Source organism: Myodes glareolus, chromosome 24, assembly GCF_982192425.1.
Source record: "Myodes glareolus chromosome 24, mMyoGla1.1, whole genome shotgun sequence".
In the NCBI taxonomy this organism is placed as follows: Eukaryota; Metazoa; Chordata; class Mammalia; order Rodentia; family Cricetidae; genus Myodes; species Myodes glareolus.
The window spans coordinates 46,896,325-46,919,283 of record NC_142049.1 but is presented as its reverse complement, the minus strand read 5'-3'; the positions used below and the strand labels follow the sequence as shown (position 1 = coordinate 46,919,283).

Below are 22,959 nucleotides of genomic sequence, written 5' to 3'. Positions count from 1 at the left end.
CTCTTGATTTATGAATGATTCTGTCCTGTAGAGTCCAAGTGGTTTTCCCAAAGCTGGGGGGAGGGAGAGTGGCTGGAAAGAAGAGCTGAAAAATCAAGATAGCAAAATGTGTTATTTATAAGGGCCAAAAATAAGTACCAGATCCTCCACTCAAGGGAGCAGGCAATGGCCAAGCTCTGTGTGGAGTAGAGCAGTTGGCTCCCCTGGATTTGCAAGGCTCCACCACCAGCTGTGATCCCTGCAGTCCGAAGGGCTCTTTGAAGGAAGTGGCTCCATATAGGATAGCCTTTTAACTCAGACAAATGAGCCCCAGCTTGCAAACTGGAAGAGGAAATTCTTGAAAGAAAAATGGGAGAAAGTCAGTAAGTTTCTGTGGATTGATGAACAAGGTCACACAAAATGTCCTTAGTCTCAGGCATACTGGGCTTCCCTGCAGCCTGAACTCAGCTTAGCCCTCCTTTCCTGCCCCACCCCCCACCTGCCCCAGATCCCCCCAGATCCGTGTTAGAGAACCACTACTGACCTTGTGTGGAGCACATTCATCCAGGATTGGCCGTGTCTTACTGCTTACTCCAGGCCTGTCTTGTCCTCATTAGAAACTTACTATATTTTTTTTCTTTTGCCTATTTGCAAACATCTCTCCTGTGTCTATAGGGAGGAAGGAAGAGAAAGAGACAGGGAAAGGGGGAAGAGAGAGAGACAGAGAGGGGAGCTGTTTTTGTTGTTGTTGTTGTTGTTGTTTGTGTTTGTTTTTAAGTGAACTTGGGCTCAATACATCTCCATGTTTGCCCAGTGAAGAGAGAGCAGCACTGGTATCTGGGGCTCTCTGGTAAATAGCCAGCATCTCCCAGATGCCCATCTCTGACTCCAGCCTGATACCTTTGTTATCTGGCTGTTTATTAGAGCCAAGGGTCAGTTCCCAAATCCATTTTCCATTGAAGGCAAAGTGCAGTAATGAGGGAGAGATCACTGAAAAGGGAGCCTTCTGAGGGCTGGGCTGCAGTCACAGGCATGGGCAGTCTGTGCTCCCCAGCAGAACAGCAGACCAGAATTGGAACAGAAGCTGCAAACTTCAGAGTCACCTCACCCATCTCAGATCCTCCCTCTGCTTCAGCCTCTTCCTTCCTTTTTGTTTTTAAAATTCCTCTCCTGGGAAGTGATAACTGCACCATGAGGAGAGATGCTTTGCATAGCTCTCTTCATGCTTGAAGCTTGCTGAGTGTTCTCTGCTGGCTGACTGCTGCTTGGAAGCCATCAGAGCTTTTGTGGCCTGTGGGTCCAATGTAGTCATTCTCCTAAGCATCAACCTGCTGCTTCCTCTGGTCTGACCTCAAGAGTCTCCAGTTTCCTCCTAATAGAATGGCTATCTCTGGGCCTATTCAGTGGGCTCGGGTTTGCCTTTGTCTTCTGGCAGTAAAAGAAACGTCCAAGAAGATGGACTTCCTACCCTTTTTGCTCCAACTCCTTGTTATGGAATCTGGAACTTGAAAGAAACCCCCAGTAGTTTTTAATTTTTTAATATTGTTTTATCTCTCTGGATGTTTTGCCTTCATGTATGCTTGTGCACCGTGTGTGTGCAATGCCCACAGAGGCAATGGATTTCCTGGAAATAGAGTTACAGGCAGTTGTGAGCTACCATGTGAGTGTTGGGAATGGGACTCAGGTCGTCTGGAAGAGCAGCCAGATGGCCATCTCTCCAGCCCCATCCTGGCAAACATCTACTCCGTGTGTGTACAAAACAGCAAGGCCCAGAAGGAAGAGACTAGCTCAACTCAGATCTCATCAGCACTGCTCTGTAGCTGTGCAACCCTGAGCTGGTCACCTAAACTTCTAAGAAAGGAAGGATTGCAGGACTCTGCTGAAGAAAAAGGATGATGTAGACAAAGGGCCTGAACACAATGTGCTTAATGATAAATAGAAGGGAATGCCATGACTGCTGTAACCCAGAGGCTTGCAAGCTTTTGCAGAACATTTGGATTCGTTCAGTCTTTGTCATATATGATCTTTACTCCCTCGAGCCCCTCTAAAGCTTCCATTGCTGTTTTATTGTGGTAAAACCACACACTGTATGCCGTACTTTCCTGCTGCTATGATGAAACGCCGTGTTTACAGAAGGAAGTGCATTTGGGCTTGTGGTTCCAGAGGGATAGAGTTGATAGCAGTGTGAGCAGGCATGGCAGCAGGAACAGGAAGCTGAGACTCATGTCTGCAACAGCAAACATGGAAATGGGGCCAGTCTGTTAACACTGAACGCCCCATCCCACCCTCCACCCTGGTGGCACGTTTCCTCCAGCAAGTACCACATCCCCAAACAGCACCACCAACTGAGAACCAAGCCTATGGGATATTTCCTCATTCAAACAACCATGCACACCATGAACTGTGCCATTTTAGCCTTTTGAAATGCATGAATTAAAGGGATGAAGTACAGTCATGGTCTTGTCCAGCTGTCACTCTCATGCAGCTACAGAATTGTTCACTTGCTTGGTTTTTGTTTTTTGTTTGCTTGCTTGTTTTTTATAATACACATGCTGATTGGACATTCTTTTTGTTGTTGTTTTGTTGCTTTTGGTTTTTGTTTTTCGAGACAGGGTTTCTCTGTAGCGTTGGATCCTGTCCTGAACCTAGCTCTGAACTTAGATCAGGCTGACCTTGAACTCACAGAGATCTGCCTGCCTCTGCCTTCCAAGTGCTGGGATTAAAGGTGTGCGCCACCACCGCCCAGCTGGATTCTACTGGAGGTTTACCTTTCTATCTCCAGACCTTTTCCCTCTTCTAATACCAGAACTGTACCCATTCCACTCTGAACTAATTCTCCACGCCCCCGTCTTCCCTGCCTGGTCACAGTCTTTGGGATCAGATGCCCCTGCTCTTAACTCTTTTCTCTCACCACAAAAGGGATTTCTTTCAGTTTTCTGATTACCATTGAGACCCTAAGAGCTAAAGGTCTGAAAGAGTCACAGCCGACTTTTCAAGAATTTTAGACAGTTGCAGAATGGTATCAGTACAGCTACTTTGCCTTGACTGGATCTGGCAGAGAACCTTCTAAAGATTAGTTCATTCCTTCCAAAAATACCAAGGGACACAGCTTGACATTGTGTTGGAGGGAAACTCACAGTTTGTGATTCCTTCCAAATTTATGGTGAAAATGAAATAATAAACTCATGATAAAGGTTCAGTGCTGTGCTGTGGCTGTGCTGTGGCTGGCTCAGAGGACCTTATCTAGGTCGTTGATACTATAATTGTACCGTAAGAGACTTCATGTAAATGTTATCTTCATTTCATTGAGAAAACTGAGGCTGTAAACCCAAAATTGCAGTGCTAATAAGCAGCAGAATCAGTCTGGGCTGAAAGCAAACTTTCGTAAGATCCCACCTGCTGCCTCATGCAGACAGCATCTCTGGGGTATGTCCTAAAGACTGCTTCTCAGGGACCTGCCTTTCCACTGTTTCTTCCACCTGATATGCAAGCTCGAGAGCTTTCTGGCTTTGCTCTTTCCTGTTCTCTATGCCAATTTAAATAGTCATTCTATGTTCATTAGAATGTTCTGGAACAAGAACCAGGAACCATGGGCTGTCTACTTTATGGAAACTGATGAACTAAACTATGTCAATCATTGGTCAGGATTTCATCAGAAAAATGGTGTTTCCTAGAACACTCCAGGCATCAAGAAGTACTGGGTAGAGTGTGATAAAAAGGAAGAGGGAGGGAGGGAGGGAGGGAGGGAGGGAGGGAGGGAGGAAAGGAAGGAAGGAAGGAAGGAAGGAAGGAAGGAAGGAAGGAAGGAAGGAAGAAAGAAAGAAAGAAAGAAAGAAAGAAAGAAAGAAAGAAAGAAAGAAAGAAAGAGCTTCTATTTGACTTCCAAGCATGATTAGGATTCTCTTCAGAAATGAAGAAGGCCACTCTGGCTCTTCCTCATGGTGGTAGGAAGCTCAGCTCAGTCAGAATGCTCAGTCACAGATAGATAACTTCTCCACTCGTGTTTTCCATGCTGTTCAATTTCCAATTCTATTTTGCTTACACTATGACAAGGTGCCCTTTGGAATAAGATATGTCTCAAGTAAGTAAATCAATAAAGCCTGTAAGTACCTAGACATTGAAGACCACATTCATTTATCGTCTGCCCCCAGCCCTAGCCCAGTATCTAGAACATAAACAATCTGCAGTAAATGTTTTTCAGAAGAATGGTTGGTGTTAATAGAGCAGCATTGAAAATGACTTTTGAAAGATGATGTCTTTGTGTTTGAGCTTGGATTTTCAGCTCCCAAGGTCATTACAATAGAATTCTTAAATGATGCCCCTTGGATTTTGGAGGGTCTGTCATTAGAGAATCGTGTGTGCATACTGATAATGAATGGTTGAAACAAGGAAGCAGCCTGTTTCCTCTCCCTGTTGTAATTATCAGGTAGGGAGGCCAGTGACACATGTGAGGTCTAGAATGAGGTAATGAAGGTTAAATGATGTCAGAAATGCAGGATTAATCAGAGAGAATATATGTCCTTGTTAGAAGAGGAAGAGGCACCAGAGAGCCACCTCCCCCACCCCCATATGTGTGCACAGAGATCCATGAGGGAGCACAGCAAGATGCAGCCGTCTGCGAGCCAGGAAGGGAGGCCTCCCCAGATACCCACTCAGATGGTATCTTGGTCTTTAGCCTTCAGCTTCTAGAACTGTAAAGAAAAAAAAGAAAAGAAAAAGATTTCTGTGGCTTCAGCCACCCAGCTCATGACACTTTTTTGTGGCAGCCACAGACAATCTTCCACACAGGAGAGGTCTGGTGCTACCTAGCCAGGGCTAGTACAATGGCTTTCTTTCAGTTTTCTCTTCTCTGTTTGTAACATGAGGGGGGACAGCTTGTTTGTGTTTTTCTGTCCCACCCAGTTGTTTAGTCCCAAAGTAAAATCAACCACACAGAAGATCTCTATAAGTTATAATGCTGATTGGCCCATTAGGTCTGGCTACTTATTAGCTAACTCTCACATCTTGATTAACCCATTTTTCTGATCTATTTTAGCCATGTGGCTCAGTACCTTTTCCAGCTGGAAGATTACATCCTGCTGTTTCGGTGATCTGGGCAGGAGTGGGAGGAATCAACTTCCTCCTCCCCAGAATTCTCCTGCTCTCTTTGCATCATTTCCACTTCCTGTCTGGTTTTCCCGCCTATACCTCCTGCCTAAATAAAATCATTGTTTATTTAAAACATGATTGACAGAATACAGACAATTCTCCTGCACCATCTGTTTCTTCTGTTCTTACCTCCTCTCTTTTCTTCTCTATCCTCCCCTCCCTGTTCTCTTGCTCTTTCCTCCCTCCCCTCCTCATTCTTTCCCTCTGCTCCTGATTGGAGTCAGTGACTTGTACGTGGACTCTGTCCCCAGTCACCCTACTTAATTCTATCTCTGTTTCAGTACCCTTATTATCTTCAAGACGTTCTCACAGTCCAAGATGGCAGGAAGCAGACAGAGGAAGGAACAAAAGAAGCCCTTGCCTGAATGACTACCAACAATGTCCAATTTAACCCCATGATTACAGCCTATTCTAGAGGCACACATAACTATAGTTGCCTTAGTTAAGGTTTCTATTGCTGTGATAAAGCACTGTGACCTACAGCAACCTGGGGAGGACAGAGTTTATTTCACCTTACAGCTTCAGACCCCATAACTAAAAGGAGCCACAGCAGGAACCTGGAGGCAGGAACTGGAGCAGAAGCCTTAGAGGAGACTTGCTCCCCAGTGGTTCACTCAGTCTGTTTTCTTATGCATCCTGTGGTGACTTGAATAAAAATGGACCTCATAGGGCCATAGGGAGTAGCACTATTAGTAGGTGTGGCCTTGTTGGAGTAGGTGTGACCTTGTTAGGGGACATGGTCACTGGGGGCAGGCTTTGAGGTCTCAGGTGCTCAAGCCAGTGTGTCAATCTTTTCCTGCTGCCTGTGAACCAAGATGTAGAACTCCCAGCTACTTCTCCAGCACTATGTCTGCCTGCATGCTGCCATGCTTTCCACCGTGACAATAATGATAATGGACTAAACTTCTGAACTATAAGCCAGCCCTGATTAAATGTTTTCCTTTATAAGAGTTGCCATGGTCATGGTGTCTCTTCACAGCAATAGAAACCCTAACTAAGACACATCCCAAGACCATATGCCCAGGAATGGCCCTGTAGGATGGGTCCTCCCATGTCATTCATTCATCAAGGTTTGCCTACAGCCAGTCATAGGGAGGCATTTTCTCAATTGTAGGTCCATCTTCTCAGATAACTTGTGACAAGTTGACATAAAGCTAGTTGGCACAAAATGAAGGCTGGAAATCAAGCTTTTAACAGTGAATGTGGCTGCCCTGAATAAAATGTAGAGTCCTTCACTAGCAAAGGAAGGGAGAATGGATCTGGAGGCTGGATGCCAGCAACCCATGCTGCTAGAAGTCTGAGCACAGCTGAGGAATCACAAGGGAATGGTACTCCAAATGTCCAGAGACAGACTATGAGAGGAGCTGGCTCTCTGCTTGCTGGGGCTTAGTCGTTTTGCTTCTTCCTTCTCCCCAGTTCCTAGTACCTTGCCCATGTCATTATTAGAACCTGCTTGCTCTCACCTGCCCTCTGGACCCTTAACCTGGGATGGGTTTTTTTTTGATACTTTAAGTCCTACTCATTCCTCCAGACCCAGTCAGAATCTCTCAGAAGCACCTCTCTTCTTTCAGAGTGTTGAGCCTGAAAGGAGACTGGGCTGCGGTCGGGGGAGTTCACAGAGCAGCATGGGAGACACCAGTGGAGAGGAGTTATCTCTCTGGAGCAGAGCTTCCTACCGCCATGAGGAAGAGCCAGAGTGAAGAGAATCCTAATCATGCTTGGAAGTCAAATAGAAACTTTTTATTTTATGATAAAATGTGTTCTTAGTATGTGCCTTTGATGTATCAGTGATGAAGAGGGCTCTTTACCTCTGTAGACTTCCTCACAAACCATAACCCCAGCTTAACTGTAGGTAGAACACTTGCAAGTGGTCAAAATCATCAAGATCATAAAAAATGAGTAAAGTTGGAAAAACATTAATGGGCCAGAGGAGCTTAAGGGTACATGACAACTAGATGTAAGGTAGAATAGGAAAGGGTATTAGAGGAATCAAGCATAGCAGTTAGCTTATAGTACTGTAGCAGGCCTGGGCTCATAGCACTGCATCATAGTAACTTACAATGCTAACCGTGGGGAAACTGGGGAGCTGTGTTGGTGTTTGGGGAACTCAGCACTAGCTTTTCAGCCTTTCTGAAAATGCAAAATAAAAGCTAATTAAAATAAATCCTCACTGCCCTAGTTGTTGGTGGTATGACATGGGCTCTGTTCCTCTACTGTTAAGTTAGTGCCACCCCATACCTTCACCTCAGGGTAGAGAGCGGGCTTCAGGAGTCCACGCATGGCAGTGCTCTGACCCCTGACTGTCTTCTGAGACATTGAGCCTTCTACCAGCTTGAATGTATATTCTCCTCCTGCCCCTCCAGGGCTACCCAGAGAGGCACTGTGGAGGCTCCATGGCTCAGCAAGGCCCTGGCTCTCCCCTTGTGGCGTTCCTTTGAGCTTTGCATCTGTGTGAGGAAATTTCCTTTGCCTCTCCTGACAGATTGCTCTCATGGAGTGAGATTGCATTTTTATTTGCATATTTCACTTCATTCTCCCTTACCCCATTGAATTTAGCTTTTCTCTTTAGGAATCAGTATATGAGTCAAACTGCCAGTTCTAAATTTAGTGTTGCCTGTGGTATGGAGAATGGGTTTGCTGCAGCCTGCGATATGTATTTGGAAACAATGGTTTATTTATCTACATCCAGTAATTTTGACTGCCTGCTGGGTTCTCTCAGGAAAGAGTTTGTCATCTCCTTCCCTCCTAATGATGAAATGTTGCCTGTTTGGGTCCCAGAGGCCCAGCCTGAGCCAGATGCTAGTGACTTGAGTGTCTGTTTAATTAAGCAATGCTGTGCGCACGTTCCTGCCACCAGGAGCTCTCTGCAAAGCTTCTGTCCAAAGAGCTGGAAGCAGGTCTGGGGCAGCCTCTTGGGCTGGGGCACATAGGCCTGGTAAGTTTTGTCCTTTAGGGGATGAGTGAATTGCCCCTTTGTGCTGGACTATGTAGTGTGCTCTGTGATTTGGGTGCAGAAGACACAGAAGTAAAACACATACCTCACCGTCCTCTGAGGAGACCATCCCATAAACATGATTGGAGGGCAAGGAGAGAAGGCGGACTGGGCCAGGGCATGTGGGGCCTAGGGTGGGTAAATGGGAAGTGGGTGGTTACTGTATGCACCTCCACAGCACAGCTCTCCAGTACAGACTAGTCTTCTTGGGTGGACTTGAACACTGTGCAGGTGGCAGCTTTGCCCAGTTTGTGGTGGCTTTCTTCACTGAGCTTGATGTTGCTTTGGTATGTATGGAAAAACCTTTTTCTTTCTTTTTTTTTTTTTTTTTTTTTTTTTTTTTTGATTTTTCGAGATAGGGTTTTCTGTGGCTTTGGAGCCTGTCCTGAAACTAGCTCTTGTAGACCAGGCTGGCCTCGAACTCACAGAGATTCACCTGCCTCTGCCTCCCGAGTGCTGGGATTAAAGGCATGTGCCACCACAGCCTCAGCCTGGCAGCACTGTTCTTGAAACCAGTTTAAAAGTGACCAATAGGAAACTGCTGTGAGTTCACACAGGAGAGGCTGCTCAAAGGCTGTCATCTCTATGTGTCTGCCCTTAGGAAGAGGTGAGACTTCTTTGATAGCCTGCTTGCTGGTGGGTGTTTACATTGTTGTGGCTATTCCTTTCCACTGCCCCCAACATTTAGGAACTTCCTGAACATGCCTGCATTCTCAGCTCCACTAAGCAGGGAGGGTCGTATGGTGGTGAGAGGGTTAAAGGACAGGGACTGTAAGGACCCTCCGCGGAGGATCTCCAGGAACCTAGACACAGAGCTCTAGGGAGGGAACTGGACCTGGAGGAAGCAGAACTAAGGCCTCTTGCTCAGTCTCCCCAGCACTGCCCTTGGCTCATTATTTCAGCCTGCACCCTCTCCCTACCTCTCAGCAATGGACAATGGATTTCTGGAGCATCCTGAAGCCAGGCTACTACTCATTTTCTGCCCAAGCACCAGTTTCCTCAAGAACCCGTTTCCCTGGATACTAAATGGTCAGGTTTAGATATGATAAAACCATGAAGAACTTAGGAAGACCAGAATCCTATATCTGGGACAGACCCCAGGGTGGTCCCATGGTCTGTTTGAGAACATGAGTTATGCTGTTTGAATGTGAACTACCCAGACCCAATGTTGTTTGAGCTGTTTGCTGCATCTCAAGAGAGGGGAACTCCAAAGGATCAGTAACAGAACTACTTTGGCCAGGAATTTCGTCCCAGCTTTATTCAGAGAAACTCTGCTTTGTCATGGCCTTGTGGTTAGACTGATAGACACATTACTTTGGAGTCACACTCACCAAGCTCAGTGTCCCCACCTCAAACAAATATCAGAATAGCAAAACCTGCTTGCCCAGCTAGGGGAAGCTGTGCATGGGTCCCATTAGAACATCTGGTCATATCTCTGTCTCCTCTGTGAGGAGGACAGGGGGCTGGAAAGAGACACAAATAAACCTGAAGGAATTCAGAAAAGGATTGCAAGTCCAAAAGCTGCAGCAAGCTGCAGAGTGGAGTCAGAAGGCTGGAGACTTGGCGGCACTCCAGAGACAGAATTCTGTCTTCTATAGAAGCCTCAATCTTTGATCTGCAAGCTTAAGCCAGCTGAGTATGGTCCACCACATGAGGAAGGCCAATCCACTTAAAGTCAAACATTTTAAATGTTAATTAACTACATCTAAAAGATGCCCTTACTACACATACACCCTAGCATCTGTCCAAATAGTGGTCTCTACTAGCCTGCCGTGTTGACACAGGTGTAAGCGTTACAACGTGTAAGGTGTAGACTTCTTTTCTTCTTCTTTTCTTTTTATTTTATTTTTACTTATTTATTTATTTTGGTTTTTCAAAAGAGGGTTTCTCTGTAGCTTTGGAGCCTGTCCAGGAACTAACTCCTGTAGAGTTACAAAGATTCGCTTGCCTCTACCTCCCGAGTACTGGGATTAAAGATGTGCATCACCACCACCCTGCTAAGGTGAAGGCTCTTAATGAAGACATTCCACCACCTTCCATCCACTTTCTCTTCTTTGAAGTCCTTGCTTGAAATCTAAAGAAGCACCACGATTGAATGCCACCTCTGGCACATGAACTCAGAAGCTGTTAGCATCTGAGTATGGGACCTGTGGGTCCCTGCCATCTTCTTTGGGACTGTTTCTGCGGGGTTTCCACTCTACGGCCAGCCCTAACTGACCACTGTGCTCTCCACTGAGGTCTGTGCTCCGAGCCATCCAAGTTCCCTACCCCATGTTCCATCCAAGTTGTTGCCACTTCTCAAGCATCTGCAGTGTTGCCATAATTATTTCCATTAGGCCAGATGACATGAGCAGTGAGTGTCATACTGAGATTATGTCAGCTACTAGGATGGCCTTCCTGGGATGTGCCAGTTATCAGTGACTGAGGGACTGAAGAGTATTTTGGGTAAATGGTAGTTCACTTCCTACCTCAGACGTTCTGAGTGTCACCTGACTACAAGGATAGCTGGACCTCCTTCCATCTCAGATTTACATGCCACAAGCTACTCCAGAATTTTCTTGATTTTATTAGATTCTCTTTTGGGGGAGAGGGTGTTCTGCATGCGTACAAGTGTACCATGTATATGCAGTGCCCGCAGAAACCAGAAGAGGGCATTGTAACTGGAGCTGAAGTTACAGGCATTTGTAAGCTGTTTTGTGGGTGCTGAGGACCAAACCCAGGGCCTCTGCAAGAGCAGACAGTTCTCTTAGCTGCTCAGTCTTAGCTCTGAGCTCTCTCACGTCCCCAATAGCTTTTTGTTTTAATGGGATGTGAGATTGCTTTTGCTGAAATTGAAGAACACCTTGCTGGGATCTGTAGGGCAGCATTAGATTGTAACCCTCCATCCCTACTTCCTGCATGATCTGGGCAAATGCCACTTTGCAAGCTTAGAACCTCAAGACTCTTGTAAGTCCCTGAAACAAGACCCCGCTTGTGTGGGTGTCGTAGAGAGCTTCCAGGGCTCTCTTTGTCACCATTTCTACTCCTTATATCAACTTCCTGAGGAGGCAGAATGGAGGCATGGACATGGACTTTTCCCTTTTCTAGAAAGGATGTTAAGGTTCAAAGAGATGATTTGTCTAAACTCACAGATGGTAAGTGGAAAGTGTGGGCTTGAACTTGAGGCCCCTAGCCCAGACTGCTTGGTGTACCCTTGTGACTGATACATACCAATCTATCAAACCATAGCATAGAAATCATACTGGTGTTGGCAGGATCATGAAGGCATCCAGCAGAGGAGGTGCCCCCTCGGAGCCCTGGGACTCAGGTAGGCAGATGGGCTGGGATAACTGCCTTGCATTGGAAGATGCTGGTCTCTAGTCATCAAATGTAAATGTTTTCCAGTACTCTTGACCTAATTCTGAAAGCATTTATTGAGGCATTATCCTACCTCAGGTTCTCTACTAGGGGCAGAATAATAATAAAAACTAGACTGGTAAGTTTTCTATTTGAAATGTAAACAGAAGGCTTTGTGTTTACAGGAGAAGGTTCAATTAAGTCATTAATTAAGATAGACAAAGACAAATACTGCTTAGCCTCAGTGCCTGAGGCATGATTTAGACATTAGGAGACAGGAGCTATGTGCTGTCTACTCTTTTCCCTTGACCCCTGTGCCACAGATACCAGTAATGCAGGCTACTACACTGTGTATACACAGCTGGGGACAGCCTGGGTACTGTAGGACCCAGCTATGGCAGTCTGCTGCAGGCTCTACCATCCCTTATTGAACAACACAATGTCTGAAGCGTTGACTACAAAGAAAGAGAATGTACTCTACAGCCCAAGAAGAGTATAAGCTAGTAAGGAATGGGCCCCGGGCTGCATCGGCCTGAAGGGACAGGTGTCAGGACTGGGAGGCAGGAGGTTGTTGTGTTGCAGGCATGGTTTTCTATCCATAGTGTTTTGTATCATGATTTTAAAACCTGCTCTTCAGTATCCTGTGCACTATTCTGTCAGCTTGTTGCTATGGAGAAATGGATTGGGGCTAGAAACTTTATCCTTCTCTGTCAGCATTTCTGGACCTACCAGCTGCCTTCTGCCCCAATGCAGACAGAGGGGAGCCAGTATGGCGCTGTTCTCAGACTCTGTCTCTGTAGGCACTGGTGCTGTCATGTTCCCAGGGGCTCTCACCGCATTCATTCATGCAGTGACTGAGCTTCTTACATTAAGTGCCCTCTGTGCCTGGCATTGTGCTGTGCCTCACTGGGGGAGTCTGCCTGCCTGTCCTGCTGCAGCATCTCTCTCTCAGCCTTTAGAATTGTTTGTTTAGGAGCTTCTTGGAAGTTACCTCTTGTCTCTCCATTTCTAGTTCTCGCTCTGTTTTGTAACCCCATCATCTAACATAAGGCCAAGGCATAAGAGGTCCTCATCCAGGAAGTTCCTCAAGGAACCTCTCAATGTCTATTTGTCTGTCTTGTCTTTCTTCCTCTGTTCTGAGCCTGTGGTGTGTGGAACAAAATAAATCAGTGCAAAGAGTTGAAAGATGCCCCCCCCCTTTTTGGACAGGGTCTTATGTAGCCCAGCTGCCCTTGAACTCACTTATAGTCAAGGATGACTTTGAAATTCTGATCCCTGTTTCTTCCTCTAGAATTGTAGGGCTACAGGTATGAGGCACCACAACTTGTTTACACAGTGATGGGGATCATGCATGGTATAGGCAGGCACTCTGTCCCCTGAGCTCTACTCCAGTCCCACCTGACTTCTGCTTTTTCTAAGCTGTATCATTTCAAGGAAGAGGCTTAACACAATACTTGCCTCTAAACTTGTATCGCCAGAATATCAATAATTGAATTTTGATTTAAAAAAGTAAAAAATATTGATAACCTTTTAACCTTTCCACATGCTTTCCAAGTAGAACTCTAATGAGAAAAATGACCCCGTGATATGATCAAAAGACCCAAAGCGTGGCCGTGACTTTGGTCAAGTAAGTGTCTCTTTCTACCAAGATTTTGATTCATTGTCCACATTGGAAATATCCCGGAGTAGAATTTTACCATCTTGAATGGTTATTTTACTCTCAAAGTCTGAGAATTCCACTAAAGGAAAAGAAGTTCCAGCCTGCCATCCCTATCAGCAATACCTCCTAGGCTGGAGGCTGACCTCAGCTTGACCCCTGCTGCCAGCTCTGGAAACTGCTCTCCCAGGAGGCCTAGACCAGAACACTGACACTGAGTGTAGAAATGTCTTTCAGATGGAGATGTTTCCTTCGGAAGCTCCTTTTCTGCCCCTCCCCCAGTGCAGTGGCTAAGCTTGGCCTGCATCCCAGAACAGTGAAGGATTGTTGGAAGGAGGTGGCTTTTCCCCTTCACCTGTTGTCTTCCTGAGCCTTTGATTGTTGAGGTTTCTATTTTCTTGGCCACCTGCAGTCCACTGCTCTGTGCAAGGCACTGTGCAGAATACAGAACGACAATAGCCATTATCCTTACACGCTGACAGCCTGTGACATGGACAGGTGAAATAAAGCAGAGCTACAGAGTTCCTGGAAGGCTTGTCTGGGAAAGGCTGTGTACTTGATTGAAGAGTGGACCGTCTGGATCTTGTCCCAGGTTTTGCCTCTTTCGCACAGCTTCAGGGTTGGGCCAGAGGGTGAGCCCTAAGTTCCTTTACTGCCCTGAAGTTTATCCATGGCAACCGTTGCAGACTGTATAGAGAAAACAGGACTTGAGCTGAGCCTTGGTGGCCTTCTGAGGATTTAGAATGGCATGGGAGAGGTGGATGAGTGCATTTGGACTGAAGGACAAGACATGATGCTATATAGGCTAAGGGTAGAACAAGATGAGAAGTCCTTATATTAGGACAGAGAGATGTGGGAGGCACAGGTGGGATTTGGGCTCAGAATAGGCAGCCTTTATATTCCTGAGTTCTTATAGACTGAGAACCCGCCCAAAAGATACCTGGCAGGATAGAGGAGCAAAAAAGGCAGGTTAGGGCTGGGGCTTATTTCTCACCTGGAAACCATACTCCAGTACATCTTATGACAGAAAGATCTTCACTAGCAAGGCACTGAGGTCCCTTCTCTGAATTCTCACCTTCACCCCAAACAGTAGGTTCTAGGTTGGTAGGACTCAGGTTGCCTGTTGGGGAGTAAATCTTCCTAAAGTGTCTGCCCTTGGACCATGGGCTGTTCCTCAACAGATGTTTCCCTAAGCTTGGAATAACAAGAGGATGTTTTGATTCTGTTGGGCGTCGTGAGTCTAGATTTATTGGCTTAGCCTACGAGTCCAGGCTACACCTAACTGTGACTTCCATCTTTGCAGTCTTCTGCCTAAGGCTTCTAACTTAGTTGCTTTTCTAATGCTACGACAAAACACCATGACCAAGACAACTCGTAAAAGAAAGCATTTAATTGGGCTTGCAGTCTCACAGGGTTAGAGTCCATGATGGCTGAGTGTGCACATCTTGATCCACAAGCAGAGGAGAGAGAGAGAGAGAGAGAGAGAGAGAGAGAGAGAGAGAGAGAGAGCGCACTGGAAATGCCATGAATCTTTTGAAACCTCAGAGCCTGGCACCCAGTGACACATGTCCTCCAGCAAGGCCACGCCTCCTAATCCTCCATAAATGGCTCCACCATTTGGGAACCAAGTATTCAAACCTATGAGCCCATGGGACTATCATTCAAGCTTCTGCAGCTGCCAAAGTCCCTTCATAACACCATCAATGCAAATCCTCTTGGTCCTGCCTCTATAAAGGTCTGTCCCTCCATCCTTCTTCTGTATCCCACTGTCCTTGAGGTAGCTCAGCTTCATTCATCCTGGACTTTACATTGGCCTCCAAACTGATTTTCAGGTCATCATTCAACTATATTCAGCCCAAAGTGTCCAAGGCATAAGATTGCATAGGTGCTTTATATGTTTCCATGGCAACAGTGATGAAATGTTGATGATTCTGCTTACCTGATGACTTAGCAGCTTCCAATTAGCTGTCTGATACACTCCAAAATCTATAGTCAGGCCTTTGAAGACTAGATCTCCTAAGTCATTTGCAATGATCTGCCCCCTACCTATCAGCCAAATTTCTGCTACTTTTTACACTTCCATTTCTTCCACCAAATGTAACTACCTTTGTTACCTTGGCATGCTCTAGAGCCCTAGCCCGCCAGGTCCCTACTCACAGTGTTCTCCAGGTTTGGAATGTCCTGGTTCCTACCACACCAGTTTTCTTCATCCATTGGAGATATCTGTTGGTCTCCTAGACTACCTATTCGAGTGGTTGTCATGGATGGCTCAGATAAGATGCAAATGATGTTTCATTCATTACTTGAAAGACCTGGCTCATCTCTGAAGCTAGAGTTTGAGTCAGGGAAGTTAAAAAGGGCTGTATGTCCACATCTCAGAATCTAAGCCTTGAAGGGATTAGAAAGTTTCTCCAGTGTCTGTGGGACAGCCCTAGCTCAGCCAGCTGCATATGGCCTTAGCATGTTACGTACAAACAAATGGGCTTGTCCTCTGATGAACTGGCCAAAGAAGGTGGGGATGGTTACTAGATAAGGGTCAGGAAGATCACTCAGGTATGGCCCAGTGTCTGGAGTTTTAAGGTAAGTACCACTGAGCATTCCATGTTCAAGAGGCTCCAGCTACACAGCAACTTGGGCTACCAGTGAGTGATTCAGACCCTTAGGTGGTAGAAGTCAAGGGAGTGTAAACAGAGTCGGAGTTCTGATCACCTAGTCTGAGCTAGTTCAGGGCATACTGGTCCTAGAGCTGCTCCAAGCAAGGGTCAGCCTGGAGGGTATCATGGGGAAATAGGCTCTCTTTCTGCATCAGGATGATTTGGGAGTAGTATGGCCTCAGTCTAGAAACACCTTCTTCTGGTCTTCTTAGTGACTTGAGCTAGAGGAGATAGTGACTGACAGGATTGAGGCCTGCCTCTTCTGCTTCACAGCCTGGCTCCTCAGGCCTGTGCTTTTATTTCAAACTCATGCCATGAACATGCTACCCTCTGGGCCACCATTTGGAAAAGCCAATCTCAGCCTGACACTCACTGCCTATAAATGGCGTAGAATTAGGCTAATCAGTGGCTCTTAATTTCCCAACAAATGTGGGTGCTGTGCTAATTGCCAGGGTCCACACCAGCAGATCCCCAGTTGGCGGCATCAAATAAGAGAAGTGGTAATTTGGGGGTTGGAGTGGGGGAGGGCCTGCTTTGTTGGCTGAGCCAGTTAAAACTGTATTAGACCGCATGAGCCAAAGCACAGCCAGCCAGGGCCTGGTCCTGTTAGTCAACCAGGAGATTGGGTGAGTAGCCCCCAGAGTGTGTGCAGGAGCTGAACCTTGTCCGTGAGTAGATTTGTTTTGTTCTTATTCATGGAGGAAGATTTCACCAGCAGCATGGCATGGTACTGCCAGAGCAGCTCATCAGGGATAAAGCATCCCCAACTTTGGTCTGTTACCATGGTAACATGGCATTTCCAGACTCTCTAGGCAACCTTATGGCATCTGCTGCTGTGAGTGATTCACATGGGAAAGGGTCACTGCTCCTTCTCTGTTCCAGAGAGAGCAGGTTGTGAAGACAGGGCACTATTCACCGAGGACCAGGTTCTTAAAGGAATATGGTGTAGCACTGCTGTGGGGCCTCGGGATGACAGTGTGTAAGTAGTTCTTCAAGTCTGCCTGTCTGTTCCAGTCTAGGGGAAGGGGTACAAAGCTGCCAGGTCAAAAGAGACCTCCTGGAGGAAAAGCAAAGGGAGTTGGGCAAAGGACACAACACAAAGGCTGGCGAGTGGGGAGGTCATGCAGTGTGTGCATGAAGCTGATAGTTATAGGCTAGGTGGCAGAACAGACACTAAAGGAGAAGCCAGGGTTAGTTCTGCCCCCACCCCCAAACCTTCCACTTAACCTCTGCCTGGCAAACCCCAACCATATTTCAGCTGCACGCAGATTATATGACCAAACTGCTGACACATCACACTGTCCTTTGAGTGGGTGTCCCTCCCTTCTGTCTTGGCTCACTGTCGTGTGTCATCACTCCTGTGCTTACTAGACTCATGGAACCACTACTCTTCCTCTGTGGGGATAGCGAGAGAAACATGCTTGTTCAAGGTCAGGCAGGGATCTAGAAGCCATGAGACACAGGGAAGAACTCAGGATCCAAGCAGGCTGATCTGGATTATTTCCTGATTTTACTGCTGGTTTTGAGGTTAACCTAGGCCTCTGCTAAACTTCATTTTACCCCACCTTCTTCTTCAGGGGTAAAATGGGAATCCTGAACATTCTCACCCCAGGTTCTTAGGGTAGTGAAATGGCAGAACAGAAGTGAGTCAGACAGAAGCCTAGATATTAGTGTGGGGTATTATTAAATGCTAGTTATTTTCCTTAAAAATGGAGGCTCATTCATCTTCACACCTTTCTCTGCCGTGCTTGCCCATCCAAGGCACTTTATCTGGAGTTGACATCAGTGGATGTCATTGCCGAGCTGGCTGCACTCGTGGTGAGCAGCCATCCACATTGGTGGATGTACACTCCTGTCTGGTGTTTGCAACTTTGACGCTGCATGATCTCTGCAGAGCTGGAGCCATTCCAGGTGGAGTCTGTCCTGTAACTCAGCCTGCACTGTAAAGTGTGCACTCATCTGGGTCCCACATCAGATGCCGCACCGCCTAGGACTTCAACCATGGACTTCTCTGGAAGAACTTCTTCTTCCTTTGGGAGCAATAGGTATTCATAGTCCCTAACATCTAAATTTTTTTTTAAATTTTGTTGATTTTTATTGAACTCTAAATTTTTCTTTGCTCCCCTCCCCTTCAACCTTCTCCCAAGGTCCCCATGCTCCCAGTTTACTCAGGAGATCTTGTCTTTTTCTACTTCCCATGTCAATTAGATCTATGTATATCTATCTCTCTTAGGGTCCTCATTGTTGTCAGTGTTCTCTGGGATTGTGATTAGTAGGCTGATTTTCTTTGCTTTATGTTTAAAAACCACTTATGAATGCATACATGTGATAATTGTCTTTCTGGGTCTGGGTTACTTCACTCAAAATAATGTTTTCTAGCTCCATCCATTTGCCTGCAAAATTCAAGATGTCTTTATTTTTTTTTTTCTGCCATGTAGTATGTGCAAATGTACCACATTTTCCTTATCCATTCTTCGGTTGAGGGATATTTAGGTTGTTTCTAGGTTCTGACTATGACAAACAATGCTGCTATGAACATAGTTGAGCACACCTAACATTTAACTTTGTAATCTACAAAAGATTTCCATTGGTTGTCCTGAAGTGAATAGGGCACTGAAATTGTCAACAGTGAGAATGGCCCATTCAATGGATCAAGACGCTGCATCTCCATCACAGGGCTCTTCCCATCCGAGCCCACACCGTAGGGAGTCTGAAAAGGGCTTTGTTCTTACCTTCTGATCACAGCCCTGTTGCTCTTCCCCGTGACTGAAGGCTTTGGCATATGTAGTTCTTTACATATGATCCCAGTGAGATAAAGAACATGAGCTTAGTCTCAGAACATTTCGTGTTTGATCATGATGCCATCGCTTCGAAGCTGACAGTCATTCTCCTAAACGTGCTTACTTGCTGTCTTCCTGCTTCTAGTTTGCTCTGGGACTAATGGTGCCTGGGTGGGTCTGATAACTCTGAGTGATAGGTGAGGAGGCATTTCTTCATGAACCACTCCAAGTCAACAAGGCTGCAGGTACAGTTGGGCTGAGGCTGCATAGCCTGGTATATTAAGAGTGTTATGTTTTCAGGAGGCATAGCCTGTCAGAGCTAGAGAGGTACTTGGGGGCCACTGAGGCTATTTCTTCAGATGCTGAAACAGAGACCCTGAGCGAGGCACTGACTCACCTAGGCTCACATACCAAGTGAGTATAAAGCAAGCCTCGAATCTGAGATGAGCCTTCGGGTCTCACAGCACCATACTGCTGTAACAATGGGATGTGTCTGCATTCACCCTGACTCTATGGTGTTTCATTGGAATTGATTTTAAATCATTAAGTGAAGAAAGAGAAGGAGTCTGGGGAGATGGTTCAGTGAGTAAAGACACTGGTCCTTAAGCCTAAGGGCCTGAGTTCAGTTCCAGAACCCACAAAAAGTGGAGAAAATAATCAACTCCCAAAAGTTGTTCTGTGACCTCCACAAGCACACCGTGGTACATGCATGCAAATATGAACACGTATATATGTGCATGTGTTTGCACATGCATGTGCACCACACACACACACAACCACACTCTTTTTTTAAAAAAAAACTTGTATAGGACAGCTTTTCTTATAAACCAAGTTACAGAAGTGCAATATATAATTAAAAGCTTGAAAAAAATTTTTTTTTCATTGTAAGATGTTTGGAGACTGGTCTTCTTGATTTGGAGCATGAAAAAGTCTTGAGCAAAACTATAAATGATTATATTAAACCAGTTATAAATTCTATTAACTCATTGAAGTGAGATTTTGTTGTTGTTTTTGTTGTTCGTTCTTTTTCTTTCTTATTTTATTTTTTTGAAAAAATAGTTTACTTTTAAGTCAAAGTTACAATAATGTAAATCCCAAACACAACCACACTCTTAACTAATTAATTTTTTGAGAGAAAAGAGTTGTTCAGAGATATATGCCTCAGACAGTATTTAAACACACTTTTAAAAATGTGCTTTTATGAAAGCAACATATGAACATTGAAGAAAATAGAAAAGAATTTTATTTAGAAGTCAATAAGTTAAGCAATATTCTTAGTCCTCAGAAATAGTCTGACAAAGAGTGCCATGCCCTGTAGATGAAGGAGTGAACTGGTAGTTCCTCAAACCCTCCATATTTGACTCTGGAAAGTAGGACAATCCAGAGAGATACATGGGGACTGAACTTAGTGCTATGAACTTCAGAGCTACATTTTACTATAACTAATCCTAGTAAGAATAAAACCCATTTGCATTGGCAGTCTCTGCTTGGTAACTACTTCTCCATAAGTGTTCTCATTTAACTGTTGGGTCATTAGGAGAAGTTTGTAAAGCAGTAAAACTATTCTCATTTTGAAAACGAGAAAGTTGATCCTGAGAGAGATTAAACAACTTGTCCAGGATCATAGTGCCAGGAAGCAATGGAGCCCCTGACTTCAGAGAGTTGGCATCAGAAGGCAGGGCACTCAGTAAACATCTGAGTATGAACAAATGACTGGATGCTTGCTCCCCCTCAAGAGAAGAATCTAGGAAACATCTGGTCCTGTGCTTAGAGTCCATAGAACTGGGGCAGTGAAGGCTGAGTACACAGGGCTCATGCCCCTCACCACTGCTCCATACAAGGCAATATCGCAGTGCCTGAGATACTGAAGACAGTTTAGCTAGTGTTTCTCCTACCACACTGATTGCCATTCTGGAATGCATCAGAAGCTCTTCCTGGAGATCTGTTCTGGGGTGAGCACCTAGCCTCTGGTGAACAACTAAGAAGGTTGTCAGAACATTATCGGGGTTCTAGTGGCCTGCTTCTTGGAGCTGGAGAGGCAGGAGTCACCCCAGATCATGTCATCCTGTAGAAGACAAGTCCCTCAGAGTCTAATATGCATGCCTCATCCGCAGCCCTTCCCCCTGCACCACAGCAGCAGCTGGGCCAGCAAACAAATGACACAGCAGAGAATAACAAAATGGTTTCCATAGCGATGCTTAGTGCCTGTCAGCATGCCTCAGACAAACCCTAATCTGAACCCTGACTAGAGCAGTGTGAAATGTTACCTACTCCATCCATGGCAAGGAAAGATTCCAGAGGGTGGCATGATTTTTGTCCTGTGACTGTATACTGGGGGATTTCCCCCAAGTTCTCTAATAGCTGGCAGCAGGTTAGACCAGGCCAAAGAGGAGTAGGAATTGGATCCTGGGCATGAAACAGGACCATCCAGCAGCAGATGAAGAGTGCCAGCTGAGCAGGTATCATGTGAGCTCTGCTGAGTACTGTATGTATCTGTTTAAAAACAACAAAGACAAGTGAGAGGTGACTGTCCTTATTTACAGGTGATGAAGCCAAGACCTAGGTGTACATGCCCAATGACATCAGTATCAGATCCAAGCCTGGCTTGCCTCATAGCTACTGAGCAGCAACAAATGATTCCAAAATCTCCGTTCCTTCCTCCTGAGTAAGGACTCAGGCTAGGTACTGGCCAGTGGCTCCTCCTTATCTCAGGAGGGAGAGAGTTGGGTCAGTCTACCAGCAAGTCATTCTAATAGCTACAGTGAAGTAGTCCTGGCCAGGTCTGCCAGAACAGGGAGATCTAGAGGAGGCATGAAGATGGTCTAGTTCTTACTCTGATACCTCCATTCTCCTATAAGTACGTCATTCTATACGTATATACCTACACACGTGCGTGCACGCATGCGCACGCACACACACACAGAGCAGTTCTTTTGGTGAGGATTGCTATCATTGTCCTGCCCAACTCTTCAGTCTGGCTTCCTCTCAGGAGACTGAGCCACTCTAGAGGCCATTGGCACTTAGGAACTATTCATGCCAGAAACAAATATTTACCGAGCACCTTTTCTGATATATAACTTTTTTAGTTCTATGATAGAGCTGTTGAAAAAGAAATCTAGTTTTTGTTCTCTTGGAGCTTTGCATTCTAGCAGAGACACAAAGGTTCTGGTGGGCTGTTACATGGTAGGAAGAAAAAGGTCTCAAGCTCCCCAGGAATTTGACAGTATCCCCCAAGAAAGCCTGGCCACAGGGTCCAGGCACTTCCCCCTCAAATATCACACCTTCTGGTCATGCCATTTCTTCCATGACAGCCTTCCCGGAGAGAATTGTTGGACTATGTCCATGTCGGCAGCCTGGCCACTCTCCAGGAGGAAGAACACTGCTTCCCTTGGACCAGGGCTTGCAGCTACATATAATGGCAAGTTTCCTTTCAGATATACAGTTTTTATGATAATAAGGATAGTCACAAAGAAAATGTATATGTATTAATCCATATAGAATTATAAAGAGTATATTCACTTTGTTCATGAAAAAGCAAAGCGTAGTTCAGAATCCCTGAGAGCTGTGCTAGCGCCTGAGGCCCGTCTGCGTCATACTGTTTCTCACTTGGTTCTCAGGTTATACTCCCGCAGGCCCACCACAGGGCTTTCTGCAGAGTGTGTCCATTCATGTTTGTCTGACAGGGACCTCTGTTATTTTTTGTTTTGAGACAGAGTCTCTCTATGTAGCCCTGACTCTCTTGAAACTCCCTATTTATACCAGGTTGGCCTCAAACTTCTGCCTCCCAAGTGCTGGGAGAAAGATGTTCACCTCTATGTCCTTGGCACCTCCATCTTAGACTGCTCCAAACAGAGCTCCTCATCTTCTCCCCAAAGCTGTTCTTCTCCCAGGTTTCCTCTGCTTCATGGTACTGCTACAGTAAGGGATAGGGGAACCCTGGTATAAGACTTTACACTTTGGGCTGTGGCAACATGTCAGGGCTGGTCCTCAGAGGCAACAGAGGAAGGCATCACCCTATATTGTATCTGCATCTTTGTCTTGAACTTGATTGAACTTAGCACCAAGTAAGACACGTGCTGGGAGATGTATAGAGGTGCTCAGAACTTCTGACACGTGAAGACCTAGGGGCCATTATAACACCACTAATGTGCTGGGGAACCCAGGAGAGCCTAACATGACTCATATTAAATAGCATCCTGGGTATTAGGTGGGCAGCAGTTGGCAAGGTCTGACCTGTGGCCTACTTTTGTATGATGACATAGTCATTTAAAAAAATAAAAATTTGTATGTATTTATTTTATTTGTATATATTTGCATACATGTGTGTATGTATATGATGTGCATACCTGGTGCTCACAATGGTCAGCAGATAATGTCAGATCAGATTCCCTGGAACTGGAGTTACAGATGATT

General features: G+C 45.7%; 1 protein-coding gene across 6 annotated transcripts in view; it reads left to right on the top strand.

The window, feature by feature from the left end:
* The window catches only part of Sergef (secretion regulating guanine nucleotide exchange factor), a 208,622-nt gene that overhangs the window by 176,407 nt on the left and 9,256 nt on the right, over window positions 1-22,959 (top strand). The window contains exon 10 of one of the 6 annotated variants that reach the window (XM_048428815.3): window positions 21,858-22,050. The exons of 4 other annotated variants lie outside the window; for them this stretch is intronic. In XM_048428815.3, coding sequence (XP_048284772.3) covers window positions 21,858-22,035 — 178 coding nt within the window. In that variant the 3' untranslated portion in view covers window positions 22,036-22,050. Of the gene's footprint in view, window positions 1-21,857; window positions 22,051-22,959 lie in introns of those variants that run through there. One more of the 6 variants, XM_048428813.3, reaches the window with a different exon arrangement.